The sequence below is a fragment of the Corvus cornix genome, chromosome 26, assembly GCF_000738735.6.
Source record: "Corvus cornix cornix isolate S_Up_H32 chromosome 26, ASM73873v5, whole genome shotgun sequence".
In the NCBI taxonomy this organism is placed as follows: domain Eukaryota; kingdom Metazoa; phylum Chordata; class Aves; order Passeriformes; family Corvidae; genus Corvus; species Corvus cornix.
Genome location: NC_046354.1, coordinates 2,164,249 through 2,180,494, shown reverse-complemented (window position 1 = coordinate 2,180,494; position 16,246 = coordinate 2,164,249). Strand labels below are relative to the sequence as shown.

Genomic DNA, 16,246 nt, shown 5'->3' with positions numbered 1-16,246 from the left:
TCCCAGGTGCAGAATCCCACTCCAAGCCCCATTTTCCCTGCGTTGCTCCCCAAAATCTCCCTCATTTTTTAGGAATTCCTGCAGATCCCAATGGATCCCCCCTCAGTTCACTCCTTCCCAGCTGTCCGACCCGGGTGACCTCGTGTGGCTTCACCTCTGGATTGTCCCCCTGGCCCCGTCCCCCTCTGGACACAACTTGGGATCCTCCTCATGTCATGGAATACAAAATTCCACCCCAAAAAAGGCACATTTTGAGTTAAACCCATCCCAAACCTCCCCTCTGAGTCGGGATTAAGTTTAGGCCCAACCAGGGGTGGCTTTGTCACCTTCACCACGAGGGGACAGCAGTGTCCCTTGGTTTGGTGCCCACGGCTCCCTTTTATCCCAATTTTAATTATTGACCCCAAAAAGAAGCTCCAGCTCCCCGAGTTTTCCCCCCCATCCCAAATCCCAGCAGTGCCCAGGGACCCCTCCAGGTGCATCCCCAACATTCCTTGGGTTTTTTTCCTTGTTTTTTATACACAAAACCACAACTTCCTCCCCTCTTTTCTTCCTGTTTTTCCTCTTTTTTTTTCTTGTTTTCCCTTTTATAACATCCACAAAAATTTTGGGATCTTGTGGGATCCAGGATGCACCCAGCCCTGCAGGGAAGTCACCATTTCCCATTCTTTTACCCCAAATCCCTTCCTGCTTCCCCTCAGGTGACAGCACTGACAGAGCAGGAGGTGACACTGGGGCTGCTTTGTTTGATGATCCCAACGCTCCAAAAAAACCCCAAAAAAGAACCCAAACCCCCAAAAAAGAACCCCAAACTCCACACAGATCCCAAAGGGAAAAGCCTTTTTTTTTTTTTTTTTTTTTTTTAGGGGGTTTTTTAGGTTTTTTTCTTGTATTTCCAAAGCAGGGACCGGTCCAGCGAGGGAGGTGACACCTCTGGGGTGTCCCTGGGGCCAGGGCAACGCGGGTTTGGGGTGATCTGATCGTCTTTATGGCTCTTCACCCACTTAGGGCATTGTCCCCACGGGGCTCTCGGGCCCCTCCCGGCTGTCCAGCGGGGTTTTTTCAGGAGCCACGGCCAAATCCAGACCCTCCACATGGATCCAGGGCCACCAAAAGCTCCTCAAACTCATGTCCACGACATCCCGTTTTCTCCTGCTGTCCACTTCGCAGCTCCATCGTTTTTTGGTAAAAAACACTTCCCCCCCTCCCACCCACCCCAAAACCCCGCTGAATCCCCCCAAAATCCATCCTCCCTCAGCAATCCGGGGGGGCTGCCTGCACCTGCACGCCAGGAGGTGTCCCCGGGGCCTGCGCCAGCGGGGGCTGCGCGGGATAAACCACGCGCACGGGCCCCGCCGAGCAATTCCCGCTGGGATCCGGCGCGGGCCGCGAGCCGGGCGGTGGCCAGGAGCAGCAGGCAGAGCAGCAGCCGCCGTCACCAGCATCCCCTGTCCCCACGGCAGCCCCTGGGCGGCCTCCTTAGTCCTGGCGGTGACACAGGCCACCCTGGCTGGCGAGGCCACCAAGGCCACGTGCAGACACGCCCAGTACTCGGTGTCGGGGCGCAGCCGGGTGATGTTGAAGCTGTGGGTTCCCGACGGGATCCGTGCCGCTCCGGCCGCGTCCGTGCGGGATCCGAGCGCGGAGCTGGCCCAGGTGAGGTTGGAGGAGACGGTGTTGAGGCGTGGCTGCCACGCCAGCAGGATTGTGGTGGGGCTGGATGTCCACCACCAGCAGCTCCAGCGTGTCCTGGCCCAGCGGGAAGGAGTGGTTGACCAGCACGCGGACGCTGCGGGTGTCGGCACCCAGCAGGTTGTGAGCCACGCACGTGTAGAGCCCGGCCTCGCGCGCTGCGATCCCGCGGATCTCCAGCGTCCCCTCGGAGTGCACCTTGAATTTTCCATCATCCCCGAACGGCAGCAGCTTCACCCCCGCCGGCGTCACCCAGTAAATCTCCGGCTCCGGCTCCGCCAGCGCCCGGCAGTGCAGCGCCACGCTGTCGCCGACCTCGGCCTCCAGGCGCGCCGGGATGCTCCGGGCCGAGATGAGGGGCAGACACTGGCTCCGTCATGTCCCGAAACGGGACGTCGCGGATGTGGCGGCGCTGGAGGTCGGGCGGCTCAGCGCAGAACGTGGACTGGGGCTCGATGAAGCGCACGCGGGGCCGGGTGCTGTTGACCCAGCGGATGACGCAGTCGCAGCGCAGGGGGTTGCCGTGGATGCTGATCTCCTGCAGGTTGGGCAGCGACTCCACCGTCTGCCGGTGCAAGGCACTTAGGGCGTTGTTGTTGAGCATCAGCGTCTCCAGCTGCGGCAGCTGCTGGAAGGCCTTGGGGTGGATGAAGGACAGCTTGGGGTTGTTGGTCACGTCCAGCTTGGTCAGCTCGGGGAGGTTGATGAGGGCGAACTGGTCGATGGACACCAGCTCGTCCATGTTGTTGAGGCCCAGCTCCTTGAGGTGCAGCATGTTGGTGAAGTCGCTCTGCTTGACCCTCTGCAGAGGGTTCTTGTTGAGATCCAGGAATTTGAGGCCGGGCACCTGCTGCAGAGCCCTCTTGGGGACATCTGCCAGCTTGTTGTCGTAGAAGGAGAGGCTCTCCAGGCTCTTCAGCCCTTCCAGGGCATAATCCGAGATCTCCCGCAGGTGCATCCCGGCCAGCACCAAACTCCGCAGGTTGCCCAGGGGCCGGAAATTCATGTCCAGGATGGCATCCACCTTGTTCCCGCCGATCATGAGGATCTCCAGGCTGGGCAGCATCTGGAACCAGCGGCTGTCCAGCGTCCTCAGCAGGTTGGAGTTGAGGTGGAGCCTCAGGAGGCTGCCCAGGCCGGCGAAGGCGCGGGGGGCGATGCTGCGGAGCCGGTTGTGGTTCAGGTAGAGCTCCTGCAGGTTCCCCATTCCCGGGAAGCTGCCGTCGGGCAGCTCGGAGAGCAGGTTCTCCTCCAGGTGCAGGCTGAGCAGCTGGGGCATGTTCCTGAGCCCGAAATCCCAGACGTCGGAGAAGCTGTTCTGCGACAGATCCAGCTCCGAGAGGTTCCGCAGGTAGCCCAGCTCGCCCTGCTCCAGCCGGGCGATGTTGTTGCTCTGCAGCAGCAGGGTCTGGGTGCCCTCGGGCAGCTCCGGGGGCACGGAGGTGATGAAGAGGTCGTTGCAGTCCACCGTGGCCGCCTCGCGGTAGGCGGAGCGGGGCGTGTACCAGGGCCGGATCTGGCACACGCAGCGCGGGGGACACGCCACCCTCCAGGGCACCGTGAGCATGGCGCTGGCGGCCACCACGCACAGCAGGAGGCAGCAGGGCTGGAGGCCTCTCATTTTGGCCTGGGGAAGGTCACAGGGAGCATCCAGAGCCGGCCACGGGGTGACAGCGGTGACAGCAGGGTGGGGACGGCGCCCGTGGGGGCGGATGCTCCATGCGAGCCCCTGGAAGCGTCAGCCCCTGCCTGGCGGCCCTGAAATGGGAGCTCATAACACTGGGAGCGCCTCAGTCAGAGCTGGGCCTCTTCTGCCTCCCCAAAGGAGTCGTTCCCGCGCTCGGCTGCATCTTCCAGGCTCCTCCTTGAGGTCATTCCTGAAAAAAACAGAGAAGTTGTGTTAGGGGAGAGTTTGGGATCCTGGGGAACAAGGGGCAGGGACAAGGAATAGGTTGGAGAGGCAAAAACCTGAGCATGGGACCCCCAGGACCCTGCCTGGGACCTCCAGTGCCCTCAAGACCATCCAACAAATCCATGAATTCCATTTTATATCCATAGTTTAGCTGTGGCCTCCCATCCCAGAGGATCTGGGTGGAATTATCCCATGGAATCTGCCCAGGACCCTCAGAAGCTCCTGGATCTGTGGCTGAGCAGTGCCAGAGCTGCAGGTGTTGGGAATAATTCTCCATGGGGATAATTTTCCTGCGGGCTCTGCTCCCTGCCCTTTATCCTCCCACATCCAGGAGCTCCAGCCCCATTCGCCTCCCTCCAATAGATTATTCCTTAGGGAGAACATCCCCCAAACAGCGGGAATGCTCAGGGAGGGGCTGGGGTGGGTTTGAACCCCCCGGATCCGGCCAGAGCCGCAGGATCCAGCCACCATCCCACCTTTGATTCCATTATTTCCTCCAGCCCTCCCACGCTGACCCCAACCCAACCTTTTCTTCTTAAAAGCCTCTCACCGGGCAGGAAAAAAAAACATTAAAAGAGTGGGAAAAGAAAAGTTTGTGTTTTATCCCCACTGTGCTCTCCCTGGAAAGGGCTCCCGAGCCGAGTTTATCCTGCATCGACTCCTCCCGGATCGATCCCGCTCTTTTCCCTCCTTTCCTGCTGCTTTTAAAGCAGCTCCTGGAGAAACAGCTTGAAAGGAAAGGATGGATCCATCGATTCCCACTTCCCTCTGATGGATCCACACCTTTCCTTTTAAGTGCTCCGGCATTTTCGGGTCCATAAAACTCTCCAGCTGTTCAAATACCTTGGGAATCTTTTCTCCTTAAAAAAAAAAAAAAATATATATATATATATATATATATATTATGGAGGAATTGGAGGGTTTTAATTTATTTTCTTCAAGCTGTGAAGCAAAGTCCGGCTGCTCTTCCAGGCTTTTCCTCAGCTTGGGATGCGGCACAACGGGAATGACAGCAGGGAGACAGGGAGGCTCCTGCTCCTGGTCTGTGTTTATTCCTAAAATTCTGGAGCCAGGAGGCCGAAACAGTTGTTCCATGGAGATGGAAAACCCCACTTTCCCATTTTTCTCCCACGCCAGGAATGCTGTGTCTCTCCCATGTTTTTCCCAGTGTTCCCCCAATTCCCTCAGGAATTTCTGCGCCATCTGGATTTCTCCCAGGTGCAAATTCCCATCTCCTCTTCCTCACAGCAGCGGGGCCGGGTGCTGCTGCCAAGGCCTGGCTTTGCTGGGGAGAGCTTGGAGCGAGCTGAGCTCAAGGCTGCTCTCCGGCTTTTCCAGCTTCTCTGGATCTTCTGGCTTCCCCATCTTCCCCAGCTTCTCCAGCTTTCCCAGCTTCTCGAGCTTCTCCATCTTCCCCATCTTCTCCATCTTCTCCAGCTTCCCCATCTTCTCCAGCTTCTCCATCTTCCCCATCTTCTCCAGCTCCTCCCAATCCACCGCACCAGACGGGAAGTGGCCGTTGGATGCTGTGGGAAAACCTTCCCCTCACCCGTTCCCATTTTTCCATCCCCATCCAGCCCGTGGGGGAAGTCGGGGTGCTGGCAGCGGGATCCAGCCTTTCCCCTGTGTGGGGCAGGAGAGAATTACCATGGAATTATGGAATCCTGGAATGCTTTGGGATCAGAAGGGACCTAAAATCCCATCCAGTGCCATGGGCAGGGACATCTTCCACTATCCCAGGGTGCTCCAACCTGGCCTTGGACACTTCCAGGGATGTGGAAGCTTCTCTGGGAATTCCATCCCAGCCTCTCCCCACCCTCCCAGGGAGGGATTTCATCCCAAAACCCGGGACTCCCCAGCATCTGCACACCCCTGGCCCTTTGTATCCCATTTCCTCAGGGAGAAAAATCCATCTTTTCCTCAGGATTTTGCAACTCCGATCAAACCCTCCCCAAACCCCCGGGGGTGGGAACGGCGCCGTTTTTCCCGAGCGAATCTCCCGGCTCAGAGCTCGGCAGGGAAAACAAACGGGAGAAATAAAGGGACAAAGGGCCCCGAATGTCGCCGGTACCGTGGCAACCGCCCCCGCCAGGGTCCCCCCCTCATCTGTATGCCCGGGCTCAGCCGGAGCTCCATGGCAACCCCGAGCTCCCGAAATCCCGCAAACGGCAGCGGGAGATGGAATTCTGCCGCTGGAGAGGGAAAACTTTGTGTCTTTGAGGCGTTTTCTCAAATTCCGGGAGGGGCCGGTGGGTTTGGTGCTCAGTGGGTGGGGGGAGGGGGGTTGGATGTTCCCGGGGTGGATGTTGTCGGGATGGGAGGGTTTTCCTGGGATACGAGGGTGTTCCTGGGATGGAAGGGGTTTTCCTGGGATGGGAGGGTGTTCCTAGGATGGAAGGGTTTTCCTGAGATTGAAGAGTTTTCTTGGCATACGAGGGTGTTCCTGGGATGGGAGAGTTTTCCTGGGGTGGAAGGGTTTTCCTGGGGTGGAAGGGTTTTTCTGAGATTGAAGGGTTTTCCTGAGATTGAAGGGTTTTCCTGGGATGGAAGGGTGTTCCTGGGATGGGAGAGCTTTCCTGGGATACGAGGCTGTTCCCACCTCCCTTTCCAGCAGCTTCACCCCCCTAAAGCCAACACCCCCCGAGGGTGACGCACCGTGGGACAGCGATGTCCCCCCCGTGTCCCTCACAGCAGCGCCGTGCTCCAGCCTCCAGCTGGAATTTCGGGATGTTATTCCCTGAAAAAATATTTACACAAGGAGGGGAACACCTGGCAAAGGCCCTGCCAAGGCTTGAGCCGGGATTTTTGCTCGGGAAAAGCGGCTTTGGAAGTGTTTGCTTGGAGCTTTTACCACCCCCCCTTGTCCCGGTGGAAGGAGGGTGGGTTTAGAGGGGATTTTGGGGAATAAATCCTTCCCTGCGAGGGTGCGGGGGCTCTGGCACAGCTTTCCCAGCCCCTGGAAGTGTCCAAGACCAGCGTGGACAGCGCTTGGAGCCGCCAGGATCAGCAGAATCCGCTCCAAACCCATCAGCGCCGCGCTGCTGCTCCTCCACCTTTTGCAGCGATTTCTTCCCTCACTCAATCCTTGTTTTGTGCACGGGGATGGGATTTTTTTTTTTTTTTTTTTTTCCTTTTTATTTTTTCCCCCGAGCCGCCTGCATCTCCGCCGCCAGGGAGGGCGATAACGCTATTCCTGTTGTGTTCCTGCTTGGCTGGGAGGCAGCCAGGAGATAAAAACGCAGCCGGGAGCAGCAGCAAAGAGCTCGGCTCGGGCTCGGCAGCCCGGGGGCAGCAGCGGCCGCCTCTTATCTCGGAGCTTCTCTGCCTCTCTCCGGCTGCATTTTAATGAGGAGGGCTGGGAATTCAGCCGGCTGTTCTCATCCAGGCTCTGGAATTGTTGTTTTGGCTCTGGAATTGTTGGTTCATTTGATCTCCCCCCCCCCAAAAAAAAAACCGCTCCCACAGGTTCCCGTGGCTTCCCCGAGGTGCTGCTGGGGGATCCAGGCGCAGCTTCCAGCCTGGAAAAAGGGGCAGGATTTGACCCTCTCGGCCATAAACTGCCCATCCCAGAGGTGTTTGGATCCCACAGCCATTCCCTAGGGATCGCACATCCCATCCCGCCGGGACACAGAGGCATCGGGAGCTTTGCAGATGCTCAGCTGGGTCCCTTCTCCAAAATTCAGCTCAGCAGAAGCAGCGGCCGCCTCTTATCTCGGAGCTTCTCTGCCTCTCTCCGGCTGCGTTTTAATGAGAATTCAGCCGGCTGTTCTCATCCTGGCTCTTCTAGGCTCTGGAATCGTTGTTTTGGCTCTGGAATTGTTGTTTTGGTTTGGTTTTTCCACACCAAAACTCTCCCACAGATTCCCGCGGCATCCCCGAGGTTCTGCTGGGGGGATCCAGGCTCAGCTTCCAGCCTGGAAAAAGGGGCAGGATTTGGCCCTCTCGGCCATAAACTGCCCATCCCAGAGCTGTGACGAAGGGCGAGCAGCTGCGGTGACAGGCTGGGATGCGCGGACACGGCCCTTAAATTAAACTTTTATCGGCTCCGGAATCCGAAAAGCGCCCGGAATTAACGGCTTTCCCGGGAAAAGGGCCGCGGGATGCCAGAGGGGCCGCGGGGCCGGGGGAGGAGGAGCGCGACGGAATCACTTAGCCTTCATTAGGGCAAATTAAAACCGGGAGTGAGATGACAATTGCAATTTGTGACCCGCTAATTGTTCTCCTCAGAAGCCGATCGCTCTGCAGATTGGGGCAATTAACTGCGCTCGCTCCCAGGTGGGGCGGCTTCGAACCCTGCCCGAGGAATTGGAAATGGAGCTCGTGCCGGCGGTGCTTCCACGCTCAGCGCCGGGAATTCTGTGTGTGCACCCCAGGAGTGCCCAGCCGGGGGTCTGGGAGACCCCCAGAGCCTTCGCTGTGCCCACGTTAACACCTGGAGAGGGTCAGAGCCCACCCTGCTCCAAGGATTTGCTCATCCCGGGGATCGCCACCGCCCTGCCGCCGCACGGTGACACCGCCCGTGACCCCCCCTGTCACCAAGGAGGGGTCCAGGGGGCTGCACAGCCCGGGCTCACCCCGGCCCCGCGGCCGGAGCGGGATGGGCTTTCCCTTGGGAAAGAGAGGAATCCCTCTGCCAGCCCCTCTCCATCGGCAGGGACCTCTTCCGTCTCCGCATCCATCCCCCAGGGTTAGCTGAGAGATTCCCGGTGTCCCTCTGGAATGAGGGGAAGGCTCAGCCGGATTTTCCTGCCCCTGTTACGCCAGGTTGGGGGTCCGGGCAGGTGGGCAGTGCCGGGTGGGCAGTGCCGGGTGGGCAGTGCCGGGTGGGCAGTGCCGGGTGAGCAGCCCCACCCGAACCTCTGAGCCCAGCACAACCACCCCAAACCATTCCCGCAGCTCCCCTCCCTCAGGGATGCTCCACGCCGGATCCCCGGGATGCGGAGCGGCGGCTCCTTTCCCGCTGTGAAATGCCGATCCGCATGGATCGGGCATGGATCGGGCGTGGATCGGGCGTGGATCGGGCATGGATCGGGAAGCGCGGCAGCTGCCAGAGCTGCCAGGGGCTGCACGCGCCCGCTGAGCTGCGACAACACGACAGCGACAGCGGCTCGTCACCCGCCCGAGCGTCTGTGCCTGGCAGCGCTGGGAGGGCGCTGGGAGGGCGCTGGGAAGGCACAGGAAAAGCTGATCCCGGTTTTCAGAACGTGCCGGACCCCTCGGCGATCCAGGGAAAGACCCCGCGCCCGCAGCTTCTCGGGACAAGATGTTCCAAGGGTTCCTCTGCCCTGCGCCTGTCGGGAAGGATTTGGAGAGCTCTGGATGCTGAATCCTTTGGAAAAATCAAGTCAGTCCCGCCGAGGAGCTGGGAGTGACGAGGGATGCTGGGATCGCTTCCCGTTATCTCTGCGCGCTCTGATCAGACAGACGAGTGGAGCTGCGGCCTCTCCCAGGAGGAGAATTCCCACAGGGAATTGTCCCTCTCCCCGCCGCTCCCGCCTGCCGGGAGCCGCCAGCGTCCCCATCGCATCCAGGTGTCCCATCCCATCGCATCCCATGCCCTAAAGGAGCAGAGGGATGGTCCCAGGGCACGCCAGGGACGCTGCTGCTCTGCCGCGTCATTCCCAGTGACCTTCCCAGGGATCGGCTTCCCGGCGGGAATGATCGATAATTAATTCCTCGTTAACGCCGCCTCATTTGCAGAGCAGCTCCCCCCAAACCTCCCCCTCTTCCCACGCCAAGGGCAGCGGGATGGGGCGGGGACGCTCCCGGGAATGTCAAAGCTCCCATATGCACGTGGTTTTCCATGAACTGTGGGATCCGAAGGACACAGAGGCCGAGGGAGGGCATCCCAACCAATCCGCTCCCCGTGGGACACTGGAAACGCTGGAGAAGGCGGCTCCCGGCATCCCGGGATGCTGGATCGGATGGAAAACCTCCCAGCCCCAGCCGTGTCCCGATCCAGAGGCTGGGAATAGCCGGGGGCTGCTCCAGCGAGGCCCCTCGGGGTATTTTGGGAAGAAATATTCCTCCAGTTGGTGCGGGATTCCCTCCGGAGGGATAAATCCCGGCTCTTTAAACTCCCCCAGCCACGGAAGGGAAATCCAGGCTATTAAAGCTGGAAAAAACCGGGAATGGATCCCTGGGTGTGATTAAAACCCAACCCAATATGGGAGCGCTCCTGGTATTTCTCCAGAGGTTCCTGTGGTTGGAAACAACATTCCTGCGGCTCAGGATAGTGCTGGAGACGGGAATGCTGCACAGGGAAGAGGCTGGAGAGGCGGGAATCTCACTGGAGAGCCGGGAATCTCGCTCAGGCCGGGCCATTCCCGCTTCCAGCTAATTCGTCTCTCCATCCATGGATGAAACTGCTCCTCTGGGAGGGAAGGGAGGCAGGGAGAGCCGGATAGGAACAGGGGGTCAGCGATTCCAGGGAATTCCAGCGTCGGGAATGGACGCTGGGATGGGGTCACGAAGAGCAGGGAGACCCCCCAGGGCTGCTCCCACGGAATTCCAGCAGAGGAAAGCTCGGGATGGCACCTGTGGGATCGGAGCCGTTCCCAATCCCTGGGAAGGCTCTCCCTGTTTTTTCCCTGGAGCATTCCAGCCTCCTTGGATGCCATAAAGGCCTGGAGTGACCAAACCCATCCCGACCCCATGGAATGACATCCCAGCCGATCTCCTGGGGAAGCTGATCCCGCCCCGTGGATCCCTGGATCCCGCAGCTGCTGCTCCATGGCCGGGATACCTCTGGAATTCCACAAGGACACGAGGTCCCGCTGGCAGGGGACGGCCAGAGGTGTCCCAGATCCCCCTTCCCGAAAAATTCCAAGCCTGGAATCGCTGGCCGCAGCTCAGGGCAAAAAGCAGGGAAGCTCCAGCAGTAAAAAAGCCGGGAATGAGCAAATCCAGGCTTTTTCAAGCACGGATCCAGCGGATCCAGCCCCTCCGAGCAAGGGGAACAACCTCCAGCATCCCAAAAAAAGCCGTGGATCGGTGCGGATGCCAAGGAGTCATTAGGAATCCTAAGGAAAATGTACGGTTGCCATGGCAACTGCCAGGCACGGCTCCGGGGCCGCCTCAGCCCTCCCCGGGCACGGAGCGGATCCGTGGGATGGAGGCAAATCCCTCTGGAAGCGCCGGGAAAGGCTCGGGGAGTTGAGGAGGGGGGTGGAGCAGCGCTGTTTTTATGGAATTTCGGGGGTTGAGCGCCTCCCTGGGTTCCCAGAGAGGGATTTTCCAGCGGGATGTGGATCCTGAGCATCCCCCCTGTGCCCACCGGGTGGAAAAACCCTCCCTCATTCCCGGCAAATTCCACTTCCAGCTTATCTGGGATAAAATCATCCCACTGACGGCTGGGAGGGGAGGAAAAAGGGAATTCATCCATGGAGAAAAACTGGGATGAGCCAGAGTCACTGGCACTGCTGGGTTTGGAGCTGGAGCTGGAATGGCCTTGGAGCACGAAGGAAGAGCTTTGGGGATCCAAGGAACATCCCAGTTGCTCATTCCCATCATTCCCATGGAAAATCCCTCCGTTTCCAGGGATTCTGCAACAGGAAACAGGAAAGCCTGGAAAATGCAGCAGGAAAAGCTGATCCCTGTCCTCCCATTCCCAACTGTCGCCGGTCCCGGTGAGGATTTCCCTGCCTCGTTCCTTTTCCGGTTTATTCACGGACTGGGATCTTTGCTGAGCGGGAATGGGATTCCATAAACCAGGAATGGGATTCCATAACCCAGGAAGAGGATTCCATGTCCCAGGAATGGCATTCCGTGAAGCAGGAACGGGATTCCATAAAGCAGGAATGGGATTCCACGTGCCAGGAATGGGATTCCATGGACCCAGGGGTGGCTGCTCCATGAGACCAGAGAGATCCCAGAGATTTTCCAGAGATATCCCATTCCCTGAAAAACCCACCCCAAAGGCAAAGGCAGCTCCTGGATCCCTGCTGCCAGCCTTGGAGGGGAGATTCCAGCGGGATAAGGGGTGGATTTGAGATATAAACAGCCCTAAAACATGAGGAAAACTGGGAAAATCCAGGGAGGACAACTTTCCCAAGGAAGGATTTAACCGGGGAAAAGGGAGACGAGAAATTGTTGAAGAGCCATAAAAACAGCTGGAAAATGTCCCTGGAATCCCCTTTTTAAACAAGAATTCCATGGAAAAGAAAACTCAGAGGGGAATTCCAGCGTGGATGGAATCCCGGGACCTGGAATTCTGAAGGATTCACCCTGATCCTGACCCTCGGTGCTTCCAAAGGGATGAATCCTGCCCAACGCCGGGAATTATGGAATGCGGGAACTTCCCAGAGCCAGGATTGGGACAACTCATCCCGGGAGCAGCAGCGGCAGCTCGTAGGAGTTGGGAAAAGTGACTCAGGAATTGGACCGGGAGCAGAATTTTCCATGGGAATCAAAACACTCCCGGAAAAACCGCGGCACCGCAGCAATTTGCAAATCGGGATCAAAGCCGCCGCCCTTTTTCCTTTTTTTTTTTTTTTTGGAGGGGGGGAATTTCAAGGCGAGGGAGAGGCTTTGATGAGACGTCAAACTCCGCTTGGAGCACCCAAAATATTCCTTAAAATTTAAGCATCATCCTGGGAAGGGCGACAACCACACGATGGAAACGCTTTGGAGAAGCTTCTCCCAGCACAGACCGAATCGGGGAATTTTTAATGGATCACAAATAGGAAAAATCCCATTTTCCCCCCTTTCCAGCTATCCAGAATTTGTATTTTTAATCCTTTTTTCCCCTCTTTATTCCCAATGGTCCTGCTGGGAATCAGGGAAGCAAAGCTGCTTTTTTCTCCCCCACTTTTTTCCTTCCTAAAAAAGCTCTGGAGCCTGTTAAGATCCAAACCCCCTTTTCCTGCTGATTACAAATTCCTCACTGATGAAGGACTTAAAATTCCTTATTAAAGCCTCTCTCTTCCCAAAAAACCCCATCTTTTCCCAGCCTGGAATCTCCTCATTTTGGCCACCGGGAAGGACAAAGCCCCGACCCTCAAATTTCATCAGGGACTGATTATTTTTTTTTTTTAGGATGGGCTTTAAATTCCATTAAAAAATGGGATTTTAACAGAGGTTGGGAGAGGCTTTGGATCATGGAGAGGGTCAGGAAGATCCGGGATCATTCCTGGAGGGAAAAACTGGCCTTAATTCCAAACAGAGCTGGTGAATAATTTATCCCGAATAATTTATGGATCGAGTTTGTCTGGGTGAGAAGAGCCCCAGACTTCAGTCCCAATTAAGGCCTTTGTGAATTGTCTGGGAACGGATCCCAATTTTTCCCATATTTATTTGTTATTCGGGATCGCGCTCCAAGCAGAGCCGCCACATAATTCCTGCTTTCTCCCGAGTGTTTGCAAACAGCTCCCGCTGCCAGGATGTGGAGTGGGAATGGGGCTTTTTCCAGCCCCTTATCCCATATTTTCCATGGAAATGATCCCCAAGAGCTCCTGGCTGGATGGAGAGGGGACAGCAAAGGTTCCTGGGGCTGCACCTGGAGCGATTTTCCCAAAAAATCCTAAACCCCAGCGGCTGGAACAGCCTTTTCCAAAGCCCTCCATAAATAAATTGAGGTCCTGGAATGCTGGCGGGCGTTCCAGAGGCTGCCTGGATCCTGGGAAAAGGGATGCTGGAAGCGACCGGGATAAAGGGGGAGCCCCCGACTCAGGAGTAGCGATCCCGACCCCAAAATTCCACCCCAAAATCCCAGCGCGAGGCTTTTTCCACAGGAGTTTTAAACTCATCCCATTTTCCTGCTTCTCCCGGTGCCCTCGCGGGAAGCAGCGGCTGGGGTTGGAATTCTCCTTCCCGAGTTTCTGCTCTCCGTGCGGAGCTGGGAATTATTCCCTCGGGAATAATCCCATAAAACCAGAGCCACGGGGGAGAGATCCCAGCGCTCATTCCAGGGTCTGGAAGCTTGGATTTGGGAAAGAAGCAGCGGGAACAGCTCCTTCATGTCCTGGAAAAGGGATGGGAGAGCAAAAGGGGGAATGGTGACGAACTCCCGTGTCCTGGAATGGCACTTTGGGACCCCGGGAATGTTATCCCATGGAATCTCACAGGGAAGGGAAGAGGCGTTAATGACCAGGGTGATCCAGGAGAAAAATCTGGGAATAACGGGCCAGAGCCGCGTGCTTGGCGTTCATCTGGACAGGTGACATTCCCAACCTTCCCCATCCAGCTCTGGACCTTCCCAGCATCCCCCCATCCCTATCCCAGCCAGGAAATCCAGGATCACGTTCCCGAAGGCAGGGAAGTGGGAGTTTTTCCAGCTAAAAGGGGGAGCAGGGATGATCCCTGGAAGCCATCGGGAGAAGGAGCCGTGGCTGGTCAGGGCGGCTGGAGCGCTGCTCCACCTCTGGAATCCGAGCTTCCATGGGAATCGGAGATTCCATGGGAATGGGAGCAGCTCCTTCGAACCCCCGGGGAGGCAATTCCAGCTCAGTGCCCGAGTTTTTGGGAAAAAACGAATTCCTGCTGCCCCTCAGCCTCGCTGAGGCCGGATGGGGTCGGGATGGGGCTGGATCGGGGTCCTGCGGAATTCCCGGCCCTTTCCCGTGTGCCAGAGGGATACTGCGGGCTCGGCCAGGCCTCCTGGCACGGCTCAGCTCCCGGTTTTCCGCTGCGGAGGGGAAGAGAGATCCCACCCAAAGGAAAAGGTTGGGAATGGCCGAGGAGCAGCGGCCGAGCCCGGCCCTCGGATCCTGATCCCGCTCTGCCACTTCCAGCGGTGCCAGCGGGTGACAAAGCTGTCACAGAGGGGACACAGAGAGCCGGGAATGCCAGGAAAAGCCTCAGCAGAGCAGGATCGGGATCCTCCGGCACAGGGAGCCAGGAGATGCTGCTCCATGTGCCAGGAGTGACCTGAGGGACATCCCAGGACAATCCCCAGGACAGGGAATCTTTCCCTGAGCCCCCTCCCGTCGCCACAGGCTCGGGATGAGGGAGACAGGGATGAGACATTCCCACCCCAGCCTTTCCAGGGGCTCTGCCCGCATCCTGCAGGATCAGGGCTGCTCCAGGGAAGGCAGGGCTGGGTCCTGGCTCGGCACCAGCGCAGCAACCCCCGGAGGGGACAGGGAGGGGACACGGAGGGGACACAGGTGGCAGCCGTGCGTGGCTCCCGAGCTCCCAGCCTTGGCACATCCAGGATTGAGGAAGCAGATCCCGGCGCCCAGAAGCGATGGCAGCACCCACCTGCAACTTCCAGCCAAAGCATCCCTGGAAACGCCGCTCCAAGGGGCTTTTCCCGGCCCCGAGCATCCCTGCGTGCCCAGCGGCTTCTCCCGCTCCTCCTGGGTGTCTCCAATCCCTTTTTCCAGGCGCTGGGAGAAGCCAGGGGAGGCGGCCAGGGCCGGTCTGGGCACTGGGAGACGCGAGGGCAGCGCTGGCTCAGCCACACACGGAGCGCGGGGTCCCTCCCAGCCCCGATTCCATTCCCGGAGCGGCTCCTGGGGTGATCCCGGGGCTCTCCAGGCCGGCAGGGCACAGCCCGGGCAGGGCTGGCGCCTGGCACAGGGACCCGGGCACTGCGGGCGGGTGCGCGGCTCCGGTGCAGCCGCGGCGGGGAGGGGCAGGGCTGGGCGTGGGGGGGGAGGTAAACACGGAACAGGCACAGAAAGCAGGAAAATGACATTAAAATGCCACCAAAAATGCCACCGCGGCTGCTCCCGACCTGTCCTTTGCCATCACCTTTGCTGTCGCCACCTCCCTGCCAGGCTGTCCCCTCGCTGGGGTGGCCGAGGTGGCGCCCGCAGGTGAAGGAGGCTGAAGGAGCCCCAAGGACCGCGGTGTTTATTTATTCCACAGCCGCTTTCCCACACTCTGTGTCCCTCCTGCCACATTTTCCGCGTCGCGCAGGCACCGAGGGGTTAATGCCCGGGAAGCGCCGCTCCCGCCTGGATCTCATCCTGCCAGAAGCATCCCTGGATTCCAGCCCCGCCGGCGGCTCCGTGCCCAGCGCATCCCCCCGGGCTCCGCCGCCGTCACCCCCCGTTCCCATCCGTGCCGGGTGAGGATCCGCTCGATCCCAGAGGAGTTTCCAGGAGCGGGAATGCAGCTCCCACCACCTGGGATCCATCCCTGGCTGCCTCCCGCACCCCTCATCCCCTCCCGGAGCACCGCTCTCTGGCCATTCCCGATTTTTTTCCCCACCCCTTTTATTTCCGAACGCACCATTCCTCCTCAAATCCACCACTGAGCAGGGAAAGCAAAGCTCTGGAATGGGGGAAAAAACAACCCCGACCAAACCGCCGAGGCGCCGGCTCGGTGCTGCAGAGCTCAGGAGCCCCCCCAAAGCCACCCGACCGCCCAAAACCCAAATCACGGGGGTCGCCCCCAACTCACCCTCGGTGTCTGTCCCCGTCCCCCGGCGCCGCTGTCACCGCCTGCCACCCCCCGCCGCAGCTGCCCGCACATCTGGCTGGGCTGGCAGACAAAGGGCCGGGTGGCTTTGGAGCTGCCACAGCTGGCGGGCTCCGTCCTTGTCGCTTAGGACGGGGACAGGGGCAGCAGGACCCTCCGGCCACGCTGACCCTCAGGGTGGGGAGAGCCCTTCACCCTTCGCTCGCCCGGCGCCTTTGCAGCAGCACAGTCCCCGCTCCCCTCCTCCTCCTCCTCCTTTTCCTCCTCCTCCTCCTC

The 16,246-nt window shown here is 58.9% G+C and overlaps 2 protein-coding genes across 2 annotated transcripts; both read right to left on the bottom strand.

Moving 5' to 3' along the window:
• Positions 1-1,212: 1,212 nt before the first annotated feature.
• Positions 1,213-16,220, bottom strand: LRRN2 (leucine rich repeat neuronal 2). The gene is given in 6 exon segments (XM_039565139.1): positions 1,213-1,357; positions 1,359-1,429; positions 1,431-1,706; positions 1,708-2,061; positions 2,063-3,569; positions 15,953-16,220. Coding segments are annotated over 5 exon segments (2,055 nt in total). The 5' UTR covers positions 3,314-3,569; positions 15,953-16,220; the 3' UTR covers positions 1,213-1,254.
• On the bottom strand, positions 6,702-12,528 carry LOC120411268. Its single transcript, XM_039565140.1, has one exon. It carries the CDS (start codon positions 11,757-11,759, stop codon positions 10,071-10,073), a length of 1,689 nt encoding a protein of 562 aa, XP_039421074.1. The 5' UTR covers positions 11,760-12,528; the 3' UTR covers positions 6,702-10,070.
• Positions 16,221-16,246: the final 26 nt, after the last annotated feature.